This window comes from Spermophilus citellus (genome assembly GCF_964194105.1).
Source record: "Spermophilus citellus genome assembly, chromosome: 8".
NCBI classification, from domain to species: Eukaryota; Metazoa; Chordata; class Mammalia; order Rodentia; family Sciuridae; genus Spermophilus; species Spermophilus citellus.
The window spans coordinates 58377431-58397595 of NC_138189.1; the positions used below are offsets into that span (position 1 = coordinate 58377431).

Genomic DNA, 20165 nt, shown 5'->3' on the forward strand with positions numbered 1-20165 from the left:
AAGATGTGCAGGACTAGATCATATTTTTTTCACTTTGGAAAAAAAAAGTATTTCAATAATGGAGGAGTGCTAGAAGGAAACTGGAGTGATTTGGCCATAGTAGTTATGCAAAGAGGAAGACAAAGTCCCCTCACTCACAGCTTGACCATGGATTAGCCTTGCACATCAACTTCTATGGCCCCTGCTTTTGGTTTTAGTGTAACAATCTAGGATTTCACACCTAAGAATACGTGACCAGACACCTACAGACCTATCTGGTATCAGAAGAATTTCAAAAGGCATAGTTGTTATGCATTCATCTCCCTGGGTGGAGCAAGAAATTAAGCAGATAGAATAAACAGGTGTGGCTTTGCATTTTATTTGATACTAACTGAACCTACAGGAAATAAGTTCCTTAAATAATGATGTCTTCCTTTATGGTAATTCCCCAAATAGAGTTCTGGAAAATGGTTTTCTTGGAGAAGTTGTTTCGTTTTCTATTATGTCTTGGTAGGTGCCATTGGCATTTCTGGGAATATGTCACTGGTGCTTTGCGTGGTCTCACCTCCACCACATATTTCATTGCCAATAAAGGTGATAATTTTGTCTTCAAAGGAACATAGTAAAAAGAGGAGATCTTTTGAGGCAAGCCCTAGAAAATTTTATATGTTGTTTATTCACCTTTGTTTTTATAGAGAACACCAAACAGCATATATTCTTTGAAGTCAAGACAGTTTTGTTACATGCTCAAGATAGCAAGATAACTATGAGAAACTGAGGAAAACTGAAAGGACTAAGAGAACTGATAGAAAAAAGCTTTCCGGCCCTAGGATGCCACACTTGCTGTAGAAATTCTCATTTTTGTGTGTTCTCTTACTTATTGTTTATTTTGCAGTATTTTATTGTTTTTAAAAATACAGGATTTTTTAAAAACTAAATGAAGAAAAATAGTGTATTTCCACAATTTCAGAGTAAAACTTATTTCTCTGGGAGGACTATAAATTCAATGCATGGTGGGAATCAGGGGGTCAGCTCTAGATTTACCACATATCCTAAAAGATGTAGTAAAGAATTTTCCAATCCTATTGATATCATTACCCTAGATTCATGTATGAAGACATGAATGGTGTGACTCTATTTTATGTACAACCAGAGAAATGAAAAATTGTGCTCCATATATGTACTATGGATTGAATTGCAATCTTCTCTCATATATAACAAATTAGAAAAAAAAAATTTAAAGTCAATGTCACACAAAAAAAGAATTTTCCAATCCTAAATATATGTAATTTAATATTATGTATGGCAGTGCCCCTAATAGGTCTTTCACATTTTTGAGAACTAATGGTGAGAATGGAGGTAATGGAGTGATTTTTGCAACTGAAATATGCTGATAGTTACTATAACTGCCAACAATAACACATAGGGTCATGTATCTCCCACTGCAAAAGTCCCTGAGGAAATTCCCAGCCTCCTTTCTCAGCAAGAAAGTTACCAAACTTCAGTAGAAACTCAGAAACACAAAGCACCATGGCAGCATATAGTTAGTACTACAAATAAAGTGAGGGCACAATTCATTTTGTAACTAGAAATAAACAGGTGCCATAGCTTCTATGATATTAAATCATGTATGTAGAAAGCACATTGATGGACGTAACAGATAGGTGCCTTGGATATGCAGCTTGAAAATTACTGGAGTTTCCACCCCTTTCCCTGGGGTGGAGTATTTTTATTACACTCACCTGTTATTAGTTCACCTTCCTTTCATTTTGGAGAAAAATAACAACTGACAGAGTAGAAAAGACTAGAAACAGTGATTTTAAGAGTAAAGGATCTTCACAGAGGGCGAATAAATTATCCACAGAGACGCCAGTTCATGATTTGTGTTATTATCTCTAAAATAATTTACAGAAAAGATGAAAATAGAGATTGTTCTAGTGTGGTGCTCAGGGAGGCTTGGATTTCTAAAGTTCCTCTCAGTCTCAAGAAATAATGCAATTTAGTGTAATATCAGATTTCCTGAGCTTGGCATCTCACTTAATATTTGTAAATGAAGACATTGTCTATTTAAACATTATTAAAATAATTAAAAATTTATGGGAAACCATGTTATCATCAAATATGAGGCTGATAAGCCCACTGAAATTGCATGGGCAAAGCTGGCTATGGTTGTATTATTAAGTGTGCCAGCACAGGTTTATTCTATCCCATGTATCAGTTCCAAAATCTGTCTTATTTCCTTTCTCATTTTCACAAAATATGCTTTAAATGTTTAGATGAGTGCTTTATTTGATCAAGATTGGGGATAAAATGGAAAGCAAGCAGACCCAACCCATTGCTCTCATGGGGTTTATGGTTTAATGAAAGTCAGATAATAGCTAATAATCACACACACACACACACACACACACACACACACACACATGCAAACATGCATGTACACACACACAGCTGTGGAAGTATTATGAGGTGAGTACATTTCCATACTTAGAGAAATAAAACTTTCTGAGAGAATACTTATCCTTATTATGTGCAATCCACTCTGAACATTTTTAATCTCATTCTGTAATATTTCCTTTATTAAAAAAATAGTTTCTTGCCAAATATGATGGCATATGCCTGTAATCCCAACAGCTCAGGAGGATCACAAATTCAAAGCCAATTTCCGCAACTTAGTGAGGCCCTAACCAACTTAGCAAGACCCTGTCTCAAAAAAAAAAAAAAAAAAAAAAGCCCTGGGGATATGGGTCAGTAGTTAAGCATCTCTGGGTTTAATATCTCATACAAAAAAAGAAAAAGCAGTTTCTGGTCATAAGTTTTTAAATTTATTTTATAATCTACTACCATGAGGGAAATTAGCTTAGTCATAAGAGTCATAGAAGCCTTCCCTTAAGGAAGTGATGATTGAGTTGAGGTTGAAGATGAGTAAGAGTTAACTAGGTAAAACAAGGCAGAAAAGAGACACTTAGTCAGAGAACACCAAGTGCAAAATCAGGGCAGAGGAGGAAGCAGATGTGTGCTTGGGACCAAAGGAAGGACAATGCATGGCTGTGGTGCAGAGGGCAAGGAAGAGCTAGCACCTGATGACAGTGGGGAGAAAGGATGGCCAAAGCCAGGCAGAGTTCTGCAGTGACATGTTAAGGATTGTTTCCACTGTCTTTGAGAACAAGGAGATGGCAGTGAATATTTGCTTTTTGAGATTGTGTGAGCTAATTGTGCATAACATAGGGATAAAGATGGACACAGGCAGGACACTGAATTAATGCAGGAAAGGAACACCATGCCTTGGGTTTAATTATATGGAAGCAATTATGAAAAAAAAGTGTATTCTAAACATTAAAAATTAATTCCTGTTATAACAGAATGGCTTATAAATACTGACTCTCACACATATCAGTTTCCACATAATCAATTACCCAGGGAAGTGGATTTAAATGACTTCCTGGGCCCTACTCTTTGATGATTATAATTTGAGTTTGTGGTAGAATTCTGGTATATTGACATATTTTAAGTCTCCTTAGGAATTCTGATGTACACGTAGAGAGCTATTAAGAATATATAATTCTCTTCTTTTAATTCATTTTCCTATATGACCTACTGCAAGTCTTTGTATACAAATACTATCCATATGATGGTGATCCTCAAATGTGTATACTCAACAAGACCTCTCTGCTGAATTATACATTCCTAATATTCAGCTGTTTACATGTTTACTTGGATGATTTAACAGGAATGTCTATCATTAATATGATTAAATGTATCTTTAAATTCCCAGTCATTTCCCATCTCATCTTCTCCTTGAGTTTCCCTGTCTTAGCAATGACAATTTCACATTCCCCCTCACTCGGATGCATCATCCATACTACATCATGTATGCCAGGCCTCACATGTATGATAGGAAGTCCTATTAGCTGTACTTTCAAAGACCCTCCTCAACCCAAAGACTTACCACCAGCTCCACTCTAGACCAAAGCATCATCATCCTGCAGCCATACTGGTGGTACAGTCTTCATGTTGGTCTCTCTCCATCTTCCTTTACCTCCTTTTGTTCTATTTTTCATGTATGTTGTGTAGAAAATTTAATAAAGAAAGATCATTTTACTATTCAATATTCTCCAAATGACTTCATAATCAATATAGATGAAACCCAAAGTTCTCATCATACCCTACAAGAGACAAATATTTCAATCTCACAGCCTCTGACTTTTTCTTATTAATATTGCTTAGCGGGGCTGGGGATGTGGCTCAAGCGGTAGCGCGCTCGCCTCGCATGCGTGCGGCCCGGGTTCGATCCTCAGCACCACATACCAACAAATATGTTGTGTCCGCCGAGAACTAAAAAATAAATATTGAAAGTTCTCTCTCTCTCCCCTCTCTCTCCTCTCTCACTCTCTCTTTAAAAAAAAAAAAATATTGCTTAGCCACAAAAGTCTTTAAATTCCTACCTTAGAATCTTTAACCTGTTCTCTGTCTGCCTGGAACACTCTTCTGACAAAGCTACATGATTTCTCCCTCACTTCTTTTAGATTTTTGCTTAATTATGATTGTAGTGGGGTCCTCAGAGCATGCAATATAAAATACATATGTATGCATACATGTATACACACAAACACACACACACACACACACACACACACCTTTTTTTTTAAAAAAATGTCAACTATTGCCCCACCTTCAAAATAGAATGGCTATTCCTTGAGAGACAAACTGTCTTATTGCTAGTGCCTTTAAAATTGCTTGGTTCTTAGTAGAAGTTCAATAAATATTTGGTTAATAAATTAAGGAGTGGTATATGGGGAGAAGGTATGGTGAGAGGGGCCTGGTGAAGAGAATGGGTGAGTGGCAGGGTTTTGGGAAGTGAAAAAATGGTATCTTTGACATATGCCTTGCCATGTGAAAAAGTTATATCCCCATCCCTCTTCATGTAGAAGCTATGCATATACAAAGAGGACCTTGAAGAGGCAAGGAAGGATATTAGGCAGTGGTTACCTATGTTAGTTCTGCTGTCAGACAGCTTGATTTTAAACTACAGTCCCACCATTTTTCTGTATAATCTTGGTCAAGTCACTCAACCTTGCTAAACTTCTACCCTCATTCAAACATGGGATAAAAGTTTGACGGAAGATTAAATAAAGATAATTCATAAAATGTGCATTAAAAAGGTAGTTGTCATTAAATATTAGCTGTTGTTTATTATTATGTGACAGGATTAGCTAGTAATGGGATAATAAAAGAAAGATAAAAGAAGAGGATTAGAAGAGCCAAAACATTGGGATTACTCTGCTATGAATGTTTAGATAAGGAAGATCTTTCTCACCTCTCAAAATGCTTATTTAGAATAAGAGGTCAGTAGAACACCAACAATCAATCTTTCTAGGGTTGACCTAGTTAGAGTTTTGTTTTTTTTTTAATTTCAGGAAGAGAGGTAAGGCAAAATCCAATTAAGTGCCAAATGGAAAGAGGAAGACAGTTGAGAAAAATGAAAACTTGATTCAGCAGAGGATTTAGTGCGTCACGTTACACCACATCCTGTTTTTCTCTTAAGCCATTACCCAGTATCATGTGTTGCAGCAGGATGAGGATATAGTTCAGGTCAACTTTACTTAGCATCATCAGGGATTGCCAGAAGCAACCAACTCCAGCTCTAGTCAGTATATCAGATGATGCTAAAAAGCACTGAACTCCCATTGTATGAAAACACAATAGAGACATCATAGCATTTTGTAAGTATAGAAATCATATTTTTATACTCAATCATAATAATTAGAATGAAAAGTCAAAAACTCTGCTAGGATACATTTAACACATTTAGGACTTGACCAAGGTCATACAGAAAAATGGTGGGACTGTAGTTTAAAATCAAGCTGACAGCAGAGCCAAAATAGGTAACCACTGCCTAATATCCTTCCTTGCCTCTTCAAGGTCCTCTTTGTATATGCATAGCTTCCCAAAATACATCCCAAAATACATACATGCCCTTAATAGGCTGGTAATTTTTCTAAATATCAGCTCACATCCAATCATACCATTTAAGGTTTCTATGATTCATAGCATGCTTGAATGTGTTTGGAACCAAATCATAATTTCAATATTTACCAAAATATTAAACTAAGCTTTGTATTGCAGGCATCAACATGATTAAAGCAAACAGGTTGGCAAAACCTCTCTCAGAAATGACAGATCTCAGTTGAACATTAATATTGTTTTTATTGAAGATCTTCAGTTTGGCATTCTAAATCTCATACTGAAAAATCAACAAATGGCTCATTACCTCTCTCATTAAGTATCAGGGGATTTTCATAAGTCTCAGTGTTGGATGACTTGACCAGTAACAAATGAATCCTAAAGGCAAATAATGAAGCAGAAATATGTTATGGTTGAATATTAACAAGTATTTTGATGTAAACTTGATAGTTTAAATCTCCTATAGGACCCCCATGAAAAGAAATCTGTTTAGAAAGAGAAAAAGAGGATGGTTGAAACAAAGATCTTGGAAAGGCTCCATCTAAGCATGTCCATCCATAGATTAAAAGGACCCAAAACCTAACTCTTAGTTATGGTGGGAAATAGTTATATAAGTGCAAGCACCATCAGCCAACCAACTAGAACAGCAGCAAAATGAGGTCTGGCTCTGTGCTTGCAGCTGAATGGATCAATTCCCCTGGAAGTTCTTTCTGTGATAAGAAGAGGACAAAGAAGTAAATTGTCTTGTTGATACTACCTAGAGATGTTGAGGTAGCCTTCTTCCTGCATAGAGCACTTACATGAGCACCTTATATTTGGAGGAGAGTGAGGTCTAAATGATTTTGTAAGTACTGTCCAATGTGGCAGGAGAGGAAGATACCTGAAGACTAATCTATAAGTCAGCATCAATAGTCACCAGTTTTATAAACAAACAAAAAAGAGAAATTCGTCTCTAACATAAAGGCCCCACCATTTCTTAGATTTCCAGGCAGACTTCTCGGGTTATTGCTTCAGGACTAGTGATTGGATAGGTCTCTGTGTTTAGAGTAATATCCCTGATTTGTCAAAAACTATTCTGCCATCTTAGGACTACACCTTTCTAGGAGAAATGGAGCAGGAGTGAATAGTTGAAAGAGAAGGACATTGGTGAAAATCTGTTGACAAGGGCCTGCTCAGGACATTGCTCAATAGCTCTCAGTATCTCTGAGGCTGTGGCCTTGCAATTAAAGTGGACAGAATGAATATTTGGAATATGGAGAAGAGAATTAAAGGGAAGGGAAGGGAAATAAAAGCAAAATAAGGGATATGGGGGTTGAATTCTTAAATATCCATCAAAAGAAAACAAACTTGTGTTGATGCTGAAAAAAGCTGTTTCTGAGAAAGAAACAATTTTTTTTAAAAAGTGGAGAAAGGAACAATACAACAAATTCTGGAAGATCAGACTCATTTAGAAAACATGACAGCAGAAATTAGCTATATCTAAATGCCTTTGTGAAGGGCCAAGTGAATTCTGACCGCACACCACATCACCCTCATTGTTAGAGGTAGTAATTCGAATTTGAGAGAAGCTGGAGAGGGGAGTGGTATCAGTGGTATCATGGGGGAAGAGGAGTAGACCACTAAACCGGCCCTAGAACCTCAACTCCTGACTTGGTTACTAGCACTGATGTGGTTATGATACTTGTTGAGGTCATGTTCCCCACATTAAAAGCTTTAGGGGCTTTGGGAGGCCAGGGTTTCTTCCCCAAGTAGAGTCCACATATCCTCAACTCACATAAAACCAAAATCCAGTGGTTTACCTAGGTCTCTGCTACCACCATGAGGCAACTTGGTTACCAGATAAAGTAAAGCTTGGAACTAAGAAAGGCTTCTAAGAATTAGTCAGAGGAGAACCACAGAGATACAAAGGTACAGATCTTTAGTCTCTCAATGACAAGTCAGACTTTGAAGTACTAAAGTTGATTTTCTAACTAATAAGCCTTTATCAGAAAATCAAGTGAAGACAGAAGGAAGGTTGATGTTAAAGTCCTCTTATTGGTTATCAACTCTCTCTCCTGTCACTTAACATCATGGGAAAACAGTCTTGTCCCTCATACATTTGGTGAATGGATTGATACATTAATTTTTAGAAATAGGCCTTTGTGGTTCAGTGCCTTTTCAACTTTGGGTACATTATAGGGAGACTGAAATTCTTTGGAGAAATTGTGAAATTGTCACATTAAGGAACAGATGGACATAGGTGCTCTACTGCATCAGGATTCTTTTTGTACTATAGTAGTAGTCACACTGACAGAACTATTTTTATCTTCTCTAAGATCCTGTTACATTATCGCAAGGGTAAACTAATAAAAATTTATCACTTTGACTCTCTGAAGCCAAAAGTTGGCAGAAAAAATAAAGAATCAATAATCTAATTTCCTCTTGAGCATATTTTGAGAAGACCTCATGAATTGAGTGCAAAGAGTTTTTAATTGAGAAAAGCTGCATTACATACGTGTTAGTGGATTATTTTGAGGAGAATTCATGGCCAGGGTTACTGTACATTTTTCAACATGAAGTGAAAGTTGGCTGCCCACAAGGCAAGAGAGCAAAATGTTAAGTGGTTCATTACAGTGTTAGATAAATCTTGGAGAATTACATTAATAGAGATTAGTGACCCAAACATCTTTATAGAACTATTGGCTCACATTTGGCTGTACAGTTACGAGGAATCCATAATCCATATACCTCGCCAATTAGAAAAATATTCCAGAAAAATCATATGAGTGTTTATTATGATACTCTTAACTTTGTATCTGAGGCTGGCCAAAAAGCATTAGCCCTAACTCCCATGCCAAGGAAAATAAATTGTTTGACTCACTACATTAGTGTTTTACAATTAAGGTATTACAGTTACCAATAGATGATCAGGAATAGGGCAAACAAACCTTTGGCTTTATTATGCCTTTAAATAGATGCCCCCCAAAGATGCATCAGAAACCTCTATGAGGTTTTCTGTTAGCTTTTCATCACTGTGACTAAAATATCTGACAAGAACCATTTAGAAAAGGAAAAGATTATTTTGAACTCATGGTTTCAGAGGTTCAGTCCATGGTCAGCAATTACTCTAAGCCAGAGGTGATCCAGAAAATCATGGCAGAGGCCATAGGCGAGGGATGATGCTCTACTTGTGTTGGCCAAGAATTAGAAAAGTCAAGGGGAAGGGCCAGCAGGGAAGATGAACCCTTCAGGGGATGTCTCCAGTGGTACCTCCTCTAGCCATGTCCTACCTGCCTGCAGTTACCACCCAGTTAGTCCATTCGAAGTAGGATGGACTGGTGCAATTACAGCTCTCTTAATCTAATAATCTCATCTCTGAACATTCCTGCATTAACACAGGAGCTTTTGGGAGACACCTCATACCCAAACTATACTCTTTTTTTATTAGTTGCTCATGACAATACAGTGATCTTGACATATCATACATTTGATTCAAATGGGGTATGAATTCTCATTTTTCCACGTGTACAGGTCGCAGGATCATGATCTCAATACTTAATGAAGAAGGTGGTAAGACCCAAAGGGGTAACTCTAGCAATGGGAAGTGGCAATGATAGCTGATATATCTTTTTACAGCAGCAGTTCTAGTGAAAGCATTCACTGTCCAGCATTACAAGTGTCTGTCAGTGATGCAGGCCAGGGTATCCATGATCAATGGAGAGTTTGTGTTATCTTCATCAGCCTGGGCCTGCTGTGTAGCTTTGGACATTATCCTTTATGAGCATCTTGTGAGACTGACTTGCAGGTCCTCCTGGGAAATTTTGTGAGTCTCCTAGTATCTCAGGATAAATTCATTTATTTTCTGCTTAAATTGTTAATGTTGTTTGTCATTAATGGCATCATTGTCTTTAGGAAATTATTAGGGTCACTTGGAGGCTGCATGAAATCTCTTTGAATATCTGTCTGGAAAGGGTCAGTTCTGGGAGGCTTTTATGCATAATGTGGGCCAGACTGCACTCCAAGAGGAAATGAGCAGCAAAGCAATCAGAAGTGATACCCCACATCCCACCATTGATTGGCATAAAAATATTTTAGGGGAAATAAAGTAGGTCAAAGGTTTTGGAAGCAGAAAATACAATTTAGAAGATTGGTAACAGGTCAACTAACCTCTGTGGATTTTGTTAACTTACACATATACAACAAATCATAGCATTTATTTTACAGGAATTTTATAATATTTATAGCAAATGGATATGAAATACTGAGTTAGATCTTGGAGAAGATAAAAAGGATTGAATAATGAAGATGAAAGAAAAAGATTTGAACATGAGGATAAATACTCTGAGACTGGAGATCACCAAACTTTGGATTGCTGGATGCATCATTTGAGGCTATGCTTTCTTTTTAGCCCTCTATGGGGGCAGATTCCCCAAGTCATTCTCTGTGCAATATCCCTCAAATATAGAATTTCAAAACAAATCTCTTCACTGAGTTCCAGGCTTATGAAACACTTCTTCTATGACATCTTCACTTGGGTATTTCATATGCATTTCTAATCCCACTACTGTGTAAACACATTCCTCCCCATTCATTTATTTCTTCATAAATGGCATCACTATACATAGTTATGCCCATCAAACAATGGAATAATTCTTGAATATTCCATTGCTTGCCTCCAACCCTTCAGCATGTCTTATAAATTGTATCTACAAAATATATAGAGAATTTCCTCACAACTCTACTTCTCCATTGATATCATCCTAGTCCCATTCATCGTAATATTTCAGCCAGACTAGGGCTTGATAGACTTTTTCTATAAGGACAAGATAGCAAATATTTTTTCTCTGTAGGCCATATAGTCTCTGTCACAATCATTCAATACTGCCTTTGTAGCATGAAAGTAGCCATAGGCAAAATGCATGCAAATCATGGTGGCTGTGTTTTACTAAAACTTTATTTACACAAGCTTGTGGCAGGCCAGGCATGACCCACGGATGATACTTGGCAGCCTTCACTTAGACTGTCAAAGCTGTTTTCTAATTTGCACTTCTGAATCCAAATTTGACAGGATTCTATTTCTACACAAAGTCAGAGGTTTGGGTTTTTTAAAAAAACATAAAAATGAATCATATTCTCTTAAAAAATCCTGGAAAGTTTTCTTGTGGAGAATGAAATATGATCTCTGTACCTTGGCCTAGAACTCTCTGAATAGTATAGTTTTTGCTCACCTCTCCCCTTTCTCAGTAAGTTTCAGTCATCACCAGCTCATTTTTCAAGCAGGCTCTTTCCTGCTTCTGACTTTTGCCCTCATTGTCCTTCTACCTGGAAACCCCCTTTTAGACTCTTTTCAGGACTCTATCATTTTTATCCTTCTGGTATCAGTTTAAAATACCGTGTTCTCAATGGCCACTGTTCTAAAGTAAGTACACTCAGTCCGTGATACTTTTCAATCAGGTTATGAAATTATTCTGACTCCTTTTTAGCATCTAGACAGTCACTATCTACTTTCTTTGCCTGCTTTGTTTTTAACCTCTCCCATTAGGTTTTAAGTTCCATGAAGACAGAGTCCTTAAGAGTGCTATTCATCACTGGATCTTGAGTTCTTAGCACAATAAAGAGTTTATATAATCCAATGCTTCATTTATGTTATTCAATGAATATTTGATTGAGAAAAAGTAAAATAAGCTAGGCACCAAAGAGTACATATTGGGTGATGAATTATATGACGTTTAAGAATGGGCAAAACTGGGGCTGGGGTTGTAGCTCAGTGGTAGCTCAGTTGTAGCTCAGGTACCTTGCACGTGTGAGGCCCAGGGTTCGATCCTCAGCACCACATAAAGATAAACAAATAAAAATAAAGTTATTGTGTCCATCTACAACTATATATATATATACATATGAATGAATGGGCAAAACTGGAAGTCAGGACAACAGTTTCCTGGGAATGATACATTTAGAGGAAAACAGCACAGATTTTTCTGGAGAGAGGAAATGTTCTATCATTTACATTATTTAAAACTCATTAAACTATACATTTAATACTTGTGTATTTCACTATTTAAATTTTACTTCAATTTAAAACATAAAAAACAATGTATTCTATATAGCCTTCCTGTTTGTCCTCTCAATAATTTTATGAGGAATAAAGCTGATACTAACATTTCCATTTTTAAAAGTGATAAGTTGTTTTAAGATCGTAAAGAAACCACCAAAGAAAGGTTAACTACATGCTTTGATAGAAAACTTTCATAAATTTCATTTATTTTAAAGAAACCATCTTGTACATAGCCATATTATGACAGATACCAGCTTGTGGTCTAACATTAATCACTAGTATATTTTTTTTTCTATGGCATAATCCCTGGTCATAGCATTCATCAATCTGGTCTCTGATTTAAATTGGGCAAAAGTTTAAAACTATTCTGAAGGGACATTCTGTTCCAAAGAAAATGACTTCTAGTTTGAATTACTAATACTGAGGGTTTTTTGAAACCAAAATGATTCAAAGTAAAACATTTTGTGAAAGCTATTTGCTCAATTTACTCTCTAGAGGAAGCTATGTTTTAAAATCCCAGCTAGTTAATAAGGGACTCATAGTCCATTTGCCAGAATTTCTAGGATTTTGTGTATTTGGGTTTGAAGTTGCAACATGCTTTATGTCAGTGGGTGAAATTTCCTAATTCCCAGTTCTTGTAAAAATAGTATAGTGAGTATGCATGGAAGCAGTTACTCACTAAGAATTCATAATCAAATTCAACCAAAAATATGGTAGCAATCAATCATCTATAAGATGTTTTATTCTTAAAAGTTCATGAACACTGTCTTGGATACTTGTCAAATAGTAGGTCTTTTTTTTTTCAAGCAGTAAGGCAAATAGAGTTTTGACTATCTAAGAAGCACATTAAGTCATATACATGTAATTACATCACTATTATTCCTGTTAACACATTTTATTCCATCATTCCATATGTTGTATACCTACAAAAAAATTGAACCTTGTCATAGAAATATTTGCAGAATTGAAAACTTGGGACTATTGCAATGATAAGATTCTACTATATATTAAATGACAGTAATAAATATTATGATGCTATGCAGAGTGAATATTCTGCTAAAAAAAAAAAGTACAAGGTGTGGAGGTAATGGTGTCCAAAGCATCAGAGCAAATGGTCACTACTAAGCACAATGTAAGCACAATGTTACAAGTCTAAGCACACTATCATACAAATGCCTTCTCAAAATTATTTAAAATAGTTAATACTAAAAGGATTTTCTTTCTATTTTTTGCTTAATCCAGGTCAAATTTATGAAACAAGACATAAATGCTTCCTATTTCTGAGAAGCCCAAGACTTGGAAACATACAGAATTTTCATCCTAATATTTTCTGTGTATCATTTTTTATTGTCAACAAAAAATAATTTTAGGATTGCGCTGCTAGACCAAAGATAACTAGAGATTCCCTTTTCTTTTGTGTGCAAGCAAGTAACTCTTCTGCTCAAACTCTCATTTTCTTTCTTATATTGAATTCCTTGCTATGCTTAACCAGACATTGATATATCAACATTCTAAATTATTGGCACTTGTAGAGTATTTCTTAAAGGTACTGTAAAGCGTAATAATAAAGGAGAATAGAAACTTGAGGAAATATTTGAAAAGGCCCTCACCAGACGCTAAATCTTATAATTAAAGGCTTCTGGTTTGTTGGAAGAGATCAGTGAAGAATGACATTCCCATATTGCTAACATTCAATTTAATATAACTCAATCAGAATTTCTTCTAGTCATTTATCTCCCACAATCCCTATGTCACAGAAAATTCTCAATTTAGTAAAGATTTAGTAGTATAATTTCCTTTCTTTTAATATCAAATATCTTTTGGATTCTAAAAATTCTTTTGAATAATTCAGATTCCAGTGGTTGAACATATTATTTGAATTTTCTCTAAGAATTACCAAGAAACCATTTCCAACGTAGAGAAAACCAATCAAAATAGTGGAGTTCCAAAAAGTAGAATAATCCTATCCTTTCCTCCTTAGCTTTCAGATATACTGGTAAAGAATACTGTAAAATAACAAGCTGTTATCATCATGTATCATCAAATGCTCCTATACTGCTCACTACTGAACTTAGAACTTTATATATATATATATATCAACTCTGATTTTAGAGTTTATAGTTGACTTGAAGGAGGAAAAAACAATTAATGAATAACTAATGAGGTAGTTATAATAAGAACATTAGATGTTCAAAGACTAAAGGGGAAATACATTTCAAATGGCTGGAGGTGAAGCTCAGTGGTAGAGTGCTTGCCTAGTATCCATAAGGACCATAGTTTGATCTCCATCTCCAAGTGAATAAATATGGAAGTAAAACCTGAAAACATAAAAGATTAGTCTTGGAGAAGGTGAAAGATATATAAAATAGTATGGTTTCTAGCTGGGTAACCTGGAAGTCTTTGGGACCTTTGACATCATTGTGGCCCCAAAGACAGAAGTGAATAGACTGAGAATTTCAATAGTTTAAAATATGATGACTGTGGGGCAATACAATAAAGTGGTTGATCAGACTGTGGAGAGCTCCCAGGGGGTATGTGTAGTGACAGTGATGAAAGTGGTTTGTAATCTGGAAACCATTAAAAATGTTTTATAGCAGATTCCCCAATGCTGTTACTTCTAATCCTGAATTTTTTACTACTTACTTCTGTCTCTGGTCTTACTTTCTGTACCTGATTACTGGAGAAGAGATTTTCTCTTATCTGCCTCAAAGAATTGATGTAAGGCTCAAGAAATCATGAGTATGGAAGAACCTTAACAGTTGCTAACCATTCATGTTTTCATTCATATTACATTACATTATATTTATTTCATTCATATTATATTACTCCATGGTATTATGACTAAAACCAGACTGCCTTTGACAGACAGTAAATCTTCCAGGTTATCAGGATAATGACGTCATTTTGTGGGTTATTTTATTGTCATTGGGAAAAATAGCAGAGTCTTTCTTTACCACCTGATACAATGCCTGTAAGACAAATGGCATCACTTTAAATTTGCAATAGAAACACAATTGCTTTTAAAGTGCTCTGTCTCCACTAATTCTTAGTGCTTTCATTCTTAGTCTCAAGTGATCTTTGGACATCCACATTCCTAACTGTCTTTGTACAAGAGCAACATCAAAGACGCCTAGGAGCCTGATGTGGCTGTGGGCAAAAGCAATTTCAATGAGAAGCTAGGTTAAGTTACATACTGCTTCCTGATAAGGTTGGACAACCGAACAGCCCACTTCTTATGGGGACTTTCTTTTAACTGCTTGCCAGTTTTTTTCTTTCTTTTTATATTCTGTAAACAATCCATGGTGAGTTGATTCAGAGTGCCAATCAGGTGACGCATGTAAATCCATAAGACTGAAAGGTGGAACTGGCAATCTCTTTCCATGGTTTCTAACTGAATTTATCATTTAGTGTCATAACTAATTCACATGTTCACTTGAATTTAAAATAATTTGGAACTAACCTAAACACACACACACACTTAAAAACTCAATAACCTGGGTCATTAAACTTTCTTCCCCCACAGTCTTATGATAGTGTGATTTCTTCCTTGCAGTTAAAATGAATTTAATTGCTCAAGATCACTAGTTTTGTTTTCAAAGTTTTGTCTTAGCCACTTGAGTGAGGCTTATCTGTCATCTTTAGATACCTTCTAATCTCTAAAATTTTGATATCATAAATCCACAGGCTGCCTTCTACAGATCACCACTCCCCAGAAGGATGAAGGATTACACTGGCTGAGTCAGGGTTGATGCTGATGGTATCAGGAAGCTGTGCAGGACAGAGAACTTCCCACTTAGCTTCCCTCCCAGAGAAGATCAAACCTCCTTCCCATCCTCAGCCAGATACTTAAGTTTCCTTCCAGAATAAAAGTTCCAAACAGAAATGACACCTCTTTCTTGCTCAGCAATGGAAGTGCTATTATTCCAAGAAAGATGGGTGGAGGAGTTAATAAAATTCCCCAAGTTCACAGGGGACAAGTAAGAGTTTCATTCCATGACTAGTTTCTGATTGCCATCATGTTTGCTGATTGCCTTTGCTTGCCTACTGTTAGGTCAAGGGTCTTGAGAACAATCCAAAAGAGAATTTAGTTGGTTGTCCATGAAAGAAAGCCTATGTGTCACATAATATCATATGTAAAACTGCCATGGAGTGACGGTCTGTTCATTAAAACCCCAGTTCTGAAAGTTATTTCACCACTTGATATTGGGGAGACAACTCTCAGCTCTGGACCAGGTATTGGAAAGAGCCTAGCTCACCACTGGTCATGAAGCTGGAAGGTTCCACAAGCTTGTGGGAGAGGCACCCCCTCCCCATCCCATGAAGGTGTTTGTGGGAAATTAGAGTGGACTCTGTCTTGATGCCAAATTGATTCAAAGATCAAGCTTCCACAGGAGTTTCTTAAATTCATCAGTTTCCCATAGCTTCTCCAAATTATGTTAAATCACATATACACATACACACGTGGCCCAGGAGCCAGAGCCAGAACAGTGGATCTCTGGTATTGGCTTCAGACCTCTGTCACCCTACACCGCAGCAGTCCCACGAAGACCAAAACCTCTTCTAATTCAAGCTATGTTGAACTGCTAGAAGCGAGGTGTCATCTTCTATGGCAATTTCCTGCATGTGAGTTTTGAAGATTTTTGTTTGTTAAACCACCTCAAAACGCATATATTTGCTGAATTTACACGTACAGGATTTCCAGTAACTAGATGATTTTCAAGCCAGTTCCTGCCACTTACTTGAAGCAGAAGTAGAGAAGAAACACTTTCATCTTGGTTTCTAAAGCTGACTGAATTCCAGAGAATCCTTAAGTAATCTGAGGAACCTTATAATGACCTGCCTGAAAGGAGAGAAAGGTCTTTCGGTTTAGCGCAGTTCTAATCACGGATTACATTTCCTGAATAATAATAATAATAATAATAATAATAATAATAATTTAATATCTACCGAGAATTTTCTAAAGCCAATTCTCCGCTACTTTAGTTCCAGTCTTCCTCTCTAGATGGAGACCTCGCAGAGTCATCTGCCCTAGGTAGAAAGAGGTTACCCAGAAACGAGGTCCCCAAAAGATCGCTCCCGGTGTAGGGAGGGAGGAGTAGCTCCCTCCACTGTGGGGCGGGGCTACCAAGTCCTTTCCAAACCGGTGCTGGCAGTTCCTCCCAGCCACCCTCTTTACCAATTCGCCTGGTCAAGGCCCCCCTCCACAAGCCCCCTCCGCCAATCCCCGACCCCCGTGTGCAGGGAATTTCCCGGGCCTTCCAACTTGAATTTCCTTCCTGGGGGAAGGGATGAATGCGGATAAAAGGAGTGCAAAGGACTCGAGAAAGTCAGAGTGCTCTGGAGCCTCAAATCTCCGCGCCTCTTCCACGCTACGAACCCGCGCTCCCTCGCTGAGCTCTTTTGTCCGCGATGATGAGTCTCCAGCCCAGCCTCTCTCCCCGCCTTCCCCGCCCTTCCCGGTCACTCTGCGCGCTGCTGGCGCTGCTGCTGCTGCTAACGCCGCCAGCGCCCCTTGCTAACGGTGAGAGCTCCACACACACCAGAGGCACCCCAGCAAGACCGCGTGTCCCAACCTCTGCATCTGGGCCGGGTGGGGGTGAGGGTTCTCCCAGCACCTTTCGATAACGACTCTTTCTTCCCCAGCTGGTCCAGTAGCAGCGGCTGTGGTGAGAGAACTGCGCTGCGTTTGTTTAACCACCACGCCCGGAATTCACCCCAAAATGGTCACTAATCTCCAGGTGATCGCCGCAGGTCCACAGTGCCCCAAGGTGGAAGTGGTGTAAGTTCTCCTGCGCTGCGGTGTCCACTGTGACCTTAGCAAGAAGGGACTCCTCCAGCCTTGTCTTTTGCTCCTATAACTTAGGCTTGCATCCTCCTTTTCTCTCTGTAGAGCCTTCTTGAAGAACGGAAAGGAAGTCTGTCTGGACCCTGAGGCTCCTTTGATCAAGAAAATCGTCCAGAAAATTTTGGACGGGTACTTGCCCCTTTGATCTTTACAGTTTCTTAATCTTTTCTCGGAAAAGGTAGACATCACAAGGTCCTTCCTTATTCTCTCTATAGGATTTGGGTACCACATTCCAGACCATGCTTAGAATTAAAAGGTTGTTAAGAAGGGAAAATTTTTCTGGAAGGAACTGGGAAAACCCGGATCACCCTTGCATGAGCCATAATACAAAGCTCATTATTGAAAAATGTATTTTTTCCCTCCACCCTTTACATTTATCTCACTATTGTTTTCATCAACATTCCAGACACTGTGTTTTGAAAATAGGGTAGAGTAGACTAAAGTATGAAAATCTGGTTAAACTGATATAATTATTTTCTCAGCAGTGGAAACAAAAATTAAGAGAACGGAACATGCATTGGAAGGACTGTCCAGCTTTCAGCTGAGAAGTTTTCCAAGAGAGTCTCTGGACCAGTGAAGACAAGAAGTGGTTGATTTTTCCCCCCAGTAGCTTTCTGTGTGGATTCCTTGCTTTGAAAGGAAAAGGGAAATCTGTTTACCCCTCATATTTTTTTGCTCAGTTTATTAAGTATTTAGCATAGTATTTCTTGCTACTTGCTTTTATTTTATCTGCTATGTTACTGGAATCCTTGGAAACTGACTATTTTGTGAGCCAGGAGTCATTGGTGGTTGATCTTTCAAAGTGTCTTGAATTGAAGGTGACTTCTGCACTGTATTTCTAGAATCTATTCCTATAGTGTGTGTGAAAGGCTTTGAATTTAACAATGAATGTTTTGTTGGAATGCTGTTGGGGTAGAGACATTCTTATTCTCATTCTGCCCATGGAATAGAAAATATTTTAGTGTATTTTCTTGGATAATATGTTACAGAATTTTTTAACTCTTGACCCCTATATGCTATTTAAGTTATATATATATTACAAAGCTGGGTGTGTCATACAATAATGTGTAGAATATATTTCCTTATTTGGAATTTCTAAATGTTTAAATTCAATAAGGAATAATATATTCTCTTCCTATGATTTTAGACATTTGGTGTCTTCTTAGTATGGCATAATGTCATGACTTACTCATTAAATTTTGATTTTGTATGCTATTTATTAACTATTTTATTAACACAACTGTAATCCAGTCATTAAATACTTGTTTAGAATAGATGAAGACAAGAAACAGTAATTACTGACTTATAGTTTTTATAGGATTGCATTTTTTTTAGTTTTTCTAAGTAAAAAGCAAACTTAACATCAACCTCTACTCTGAAAGTTTCGAAAACATATTTGACATATTTAAATACAAATTCATCATTTGTTCATCCAAAAATATATACTATTGCTAAGATATTTACATGCTGATAATGTATCTTTTAAAGGTTTTGACCACTTTGTTAAAAATATATATACATCACATCCACTATATTAAAATTGCACTTTATTTTTTAACTATGTGGCTCATTTGTTTATAATACTTATGGGGGGGGGGAGAAAAAAATAAAAGAGTTCTAAACTTCACTTACATTGTTTCGTCTTTCTTATAGAGTTATAGTGAATTGTATTTATCTATAATTCTACATTATTCAAAAACTTAATTCTGCTCCTCTCTGGCTTACAGAGAGGGCCCTCATTTTCTCATGCTGATGCATCAGTTCAACTTTCTCCAAGCTCCAGTAAATCCTTCCAGTAAATCCTTTGTGATATCAATAGGTCCTGGCTTCTATAGAAAACACAAAAAGGATAAGGCTTCTGTATCTGCAATTCTTAACTAGCTTCCTACTATACTTTGGATCTCAAGTGACCCTCCCCCCAAGGCCCATGTGTTAAAGACTGGGTCCCCAGTTTGGCACTCTTAGGAGGTGGTGTAACTTTAGGAGGTGGGTCTAGTGGGAAGTTGCAGATCATCAGGGATATGTCCTTGAAGATAGTTTTAGGATCCAAGCCCCTCCTTTTCCTCTCTTTTTCATACCCAGCCATGAGGTGAATAGCCTCTTTTGCCATGTGCTCCCACATCACAGACTATGCCACTACAGGCCCACAACACCTGGGCCAATTGGTCAGGGACTGAAAGCTCTGAAACTCTGAGTCAAAATAAACCTTTCCTTTTTTTAAGTTCATAATCTCAGGTATTTGTTACAGTAACACAAAGCTGACTAATATAGTCCTTATTTCCTAGATGTTGCTAAGCATGGCTAATGAAGTTCTGTCTCATCTCACTGCTGATTATTACTTCA

At 37.2% G+C, this 20165-nt stretch overlaps 1 protein-coding gene across 2 annotated transcripts; it reads left to right on the forward strand.

Annotated features, from left to right (window-relative positions):
* The first annotated feature begins 17193 nt into the window (after positions 1-17193).
* Positions 17194-19360, forward strand: LOC308654871 (alveolar macrophage chemotactic factor-like). Of its 2 annotated transcripts, none has more exons than XM_081304559.1 (4): positions 17194-17498; positions 17621-17756; positions 17868-17951; positions 18305-19360. In XM_081304559.1, exons 1-4 carry the CDS (start codon positions 17387-17389, stop codon positions 18321-18323), a joined length of 351 nt encoding a protein of 116 aa, XP_081160685.1. In that variant the 5' UTR covers positions 17194-17386; the 3' UTR covers positions 18324-19360. The 2 variants fall into 2 exon arrangements, with proteins under 2 accessions (XP_081160685.1, XP_081160686.1); XM_081304560.1 differs by having other exon boundaries at positions 18308-19360.
* The last annotated feature ends 805 nt before the right edge of the window (positions 19361-20165 follow it).

Bases quoted from the DNA above. Each gene is read 5' to 3' on its own strand.
- LOC308654871 (XM_081304559.1), top strand. From the start codon at position 17,387: ATGATGAGTCTCCAGCCCAGCCTCTCTCCCCGCCTTCCCCGCCCTTCC. The intron at 17,499-17,620 runs GTGAGAGCTCCA...TTTCTTCCCCAG, and splicing joins GCCAGCGCCCCTTGCTAACG to CTGGTCCAGTAGCAGCGGCT. The intron at 17,757-17,867 runs GTAAGTTCTCCT...TTCTCTCTGTAG, and splicing joins TGCCCCAAGGTGGAAGTGGT to AGCCTTCTTGAAGAACGGAA.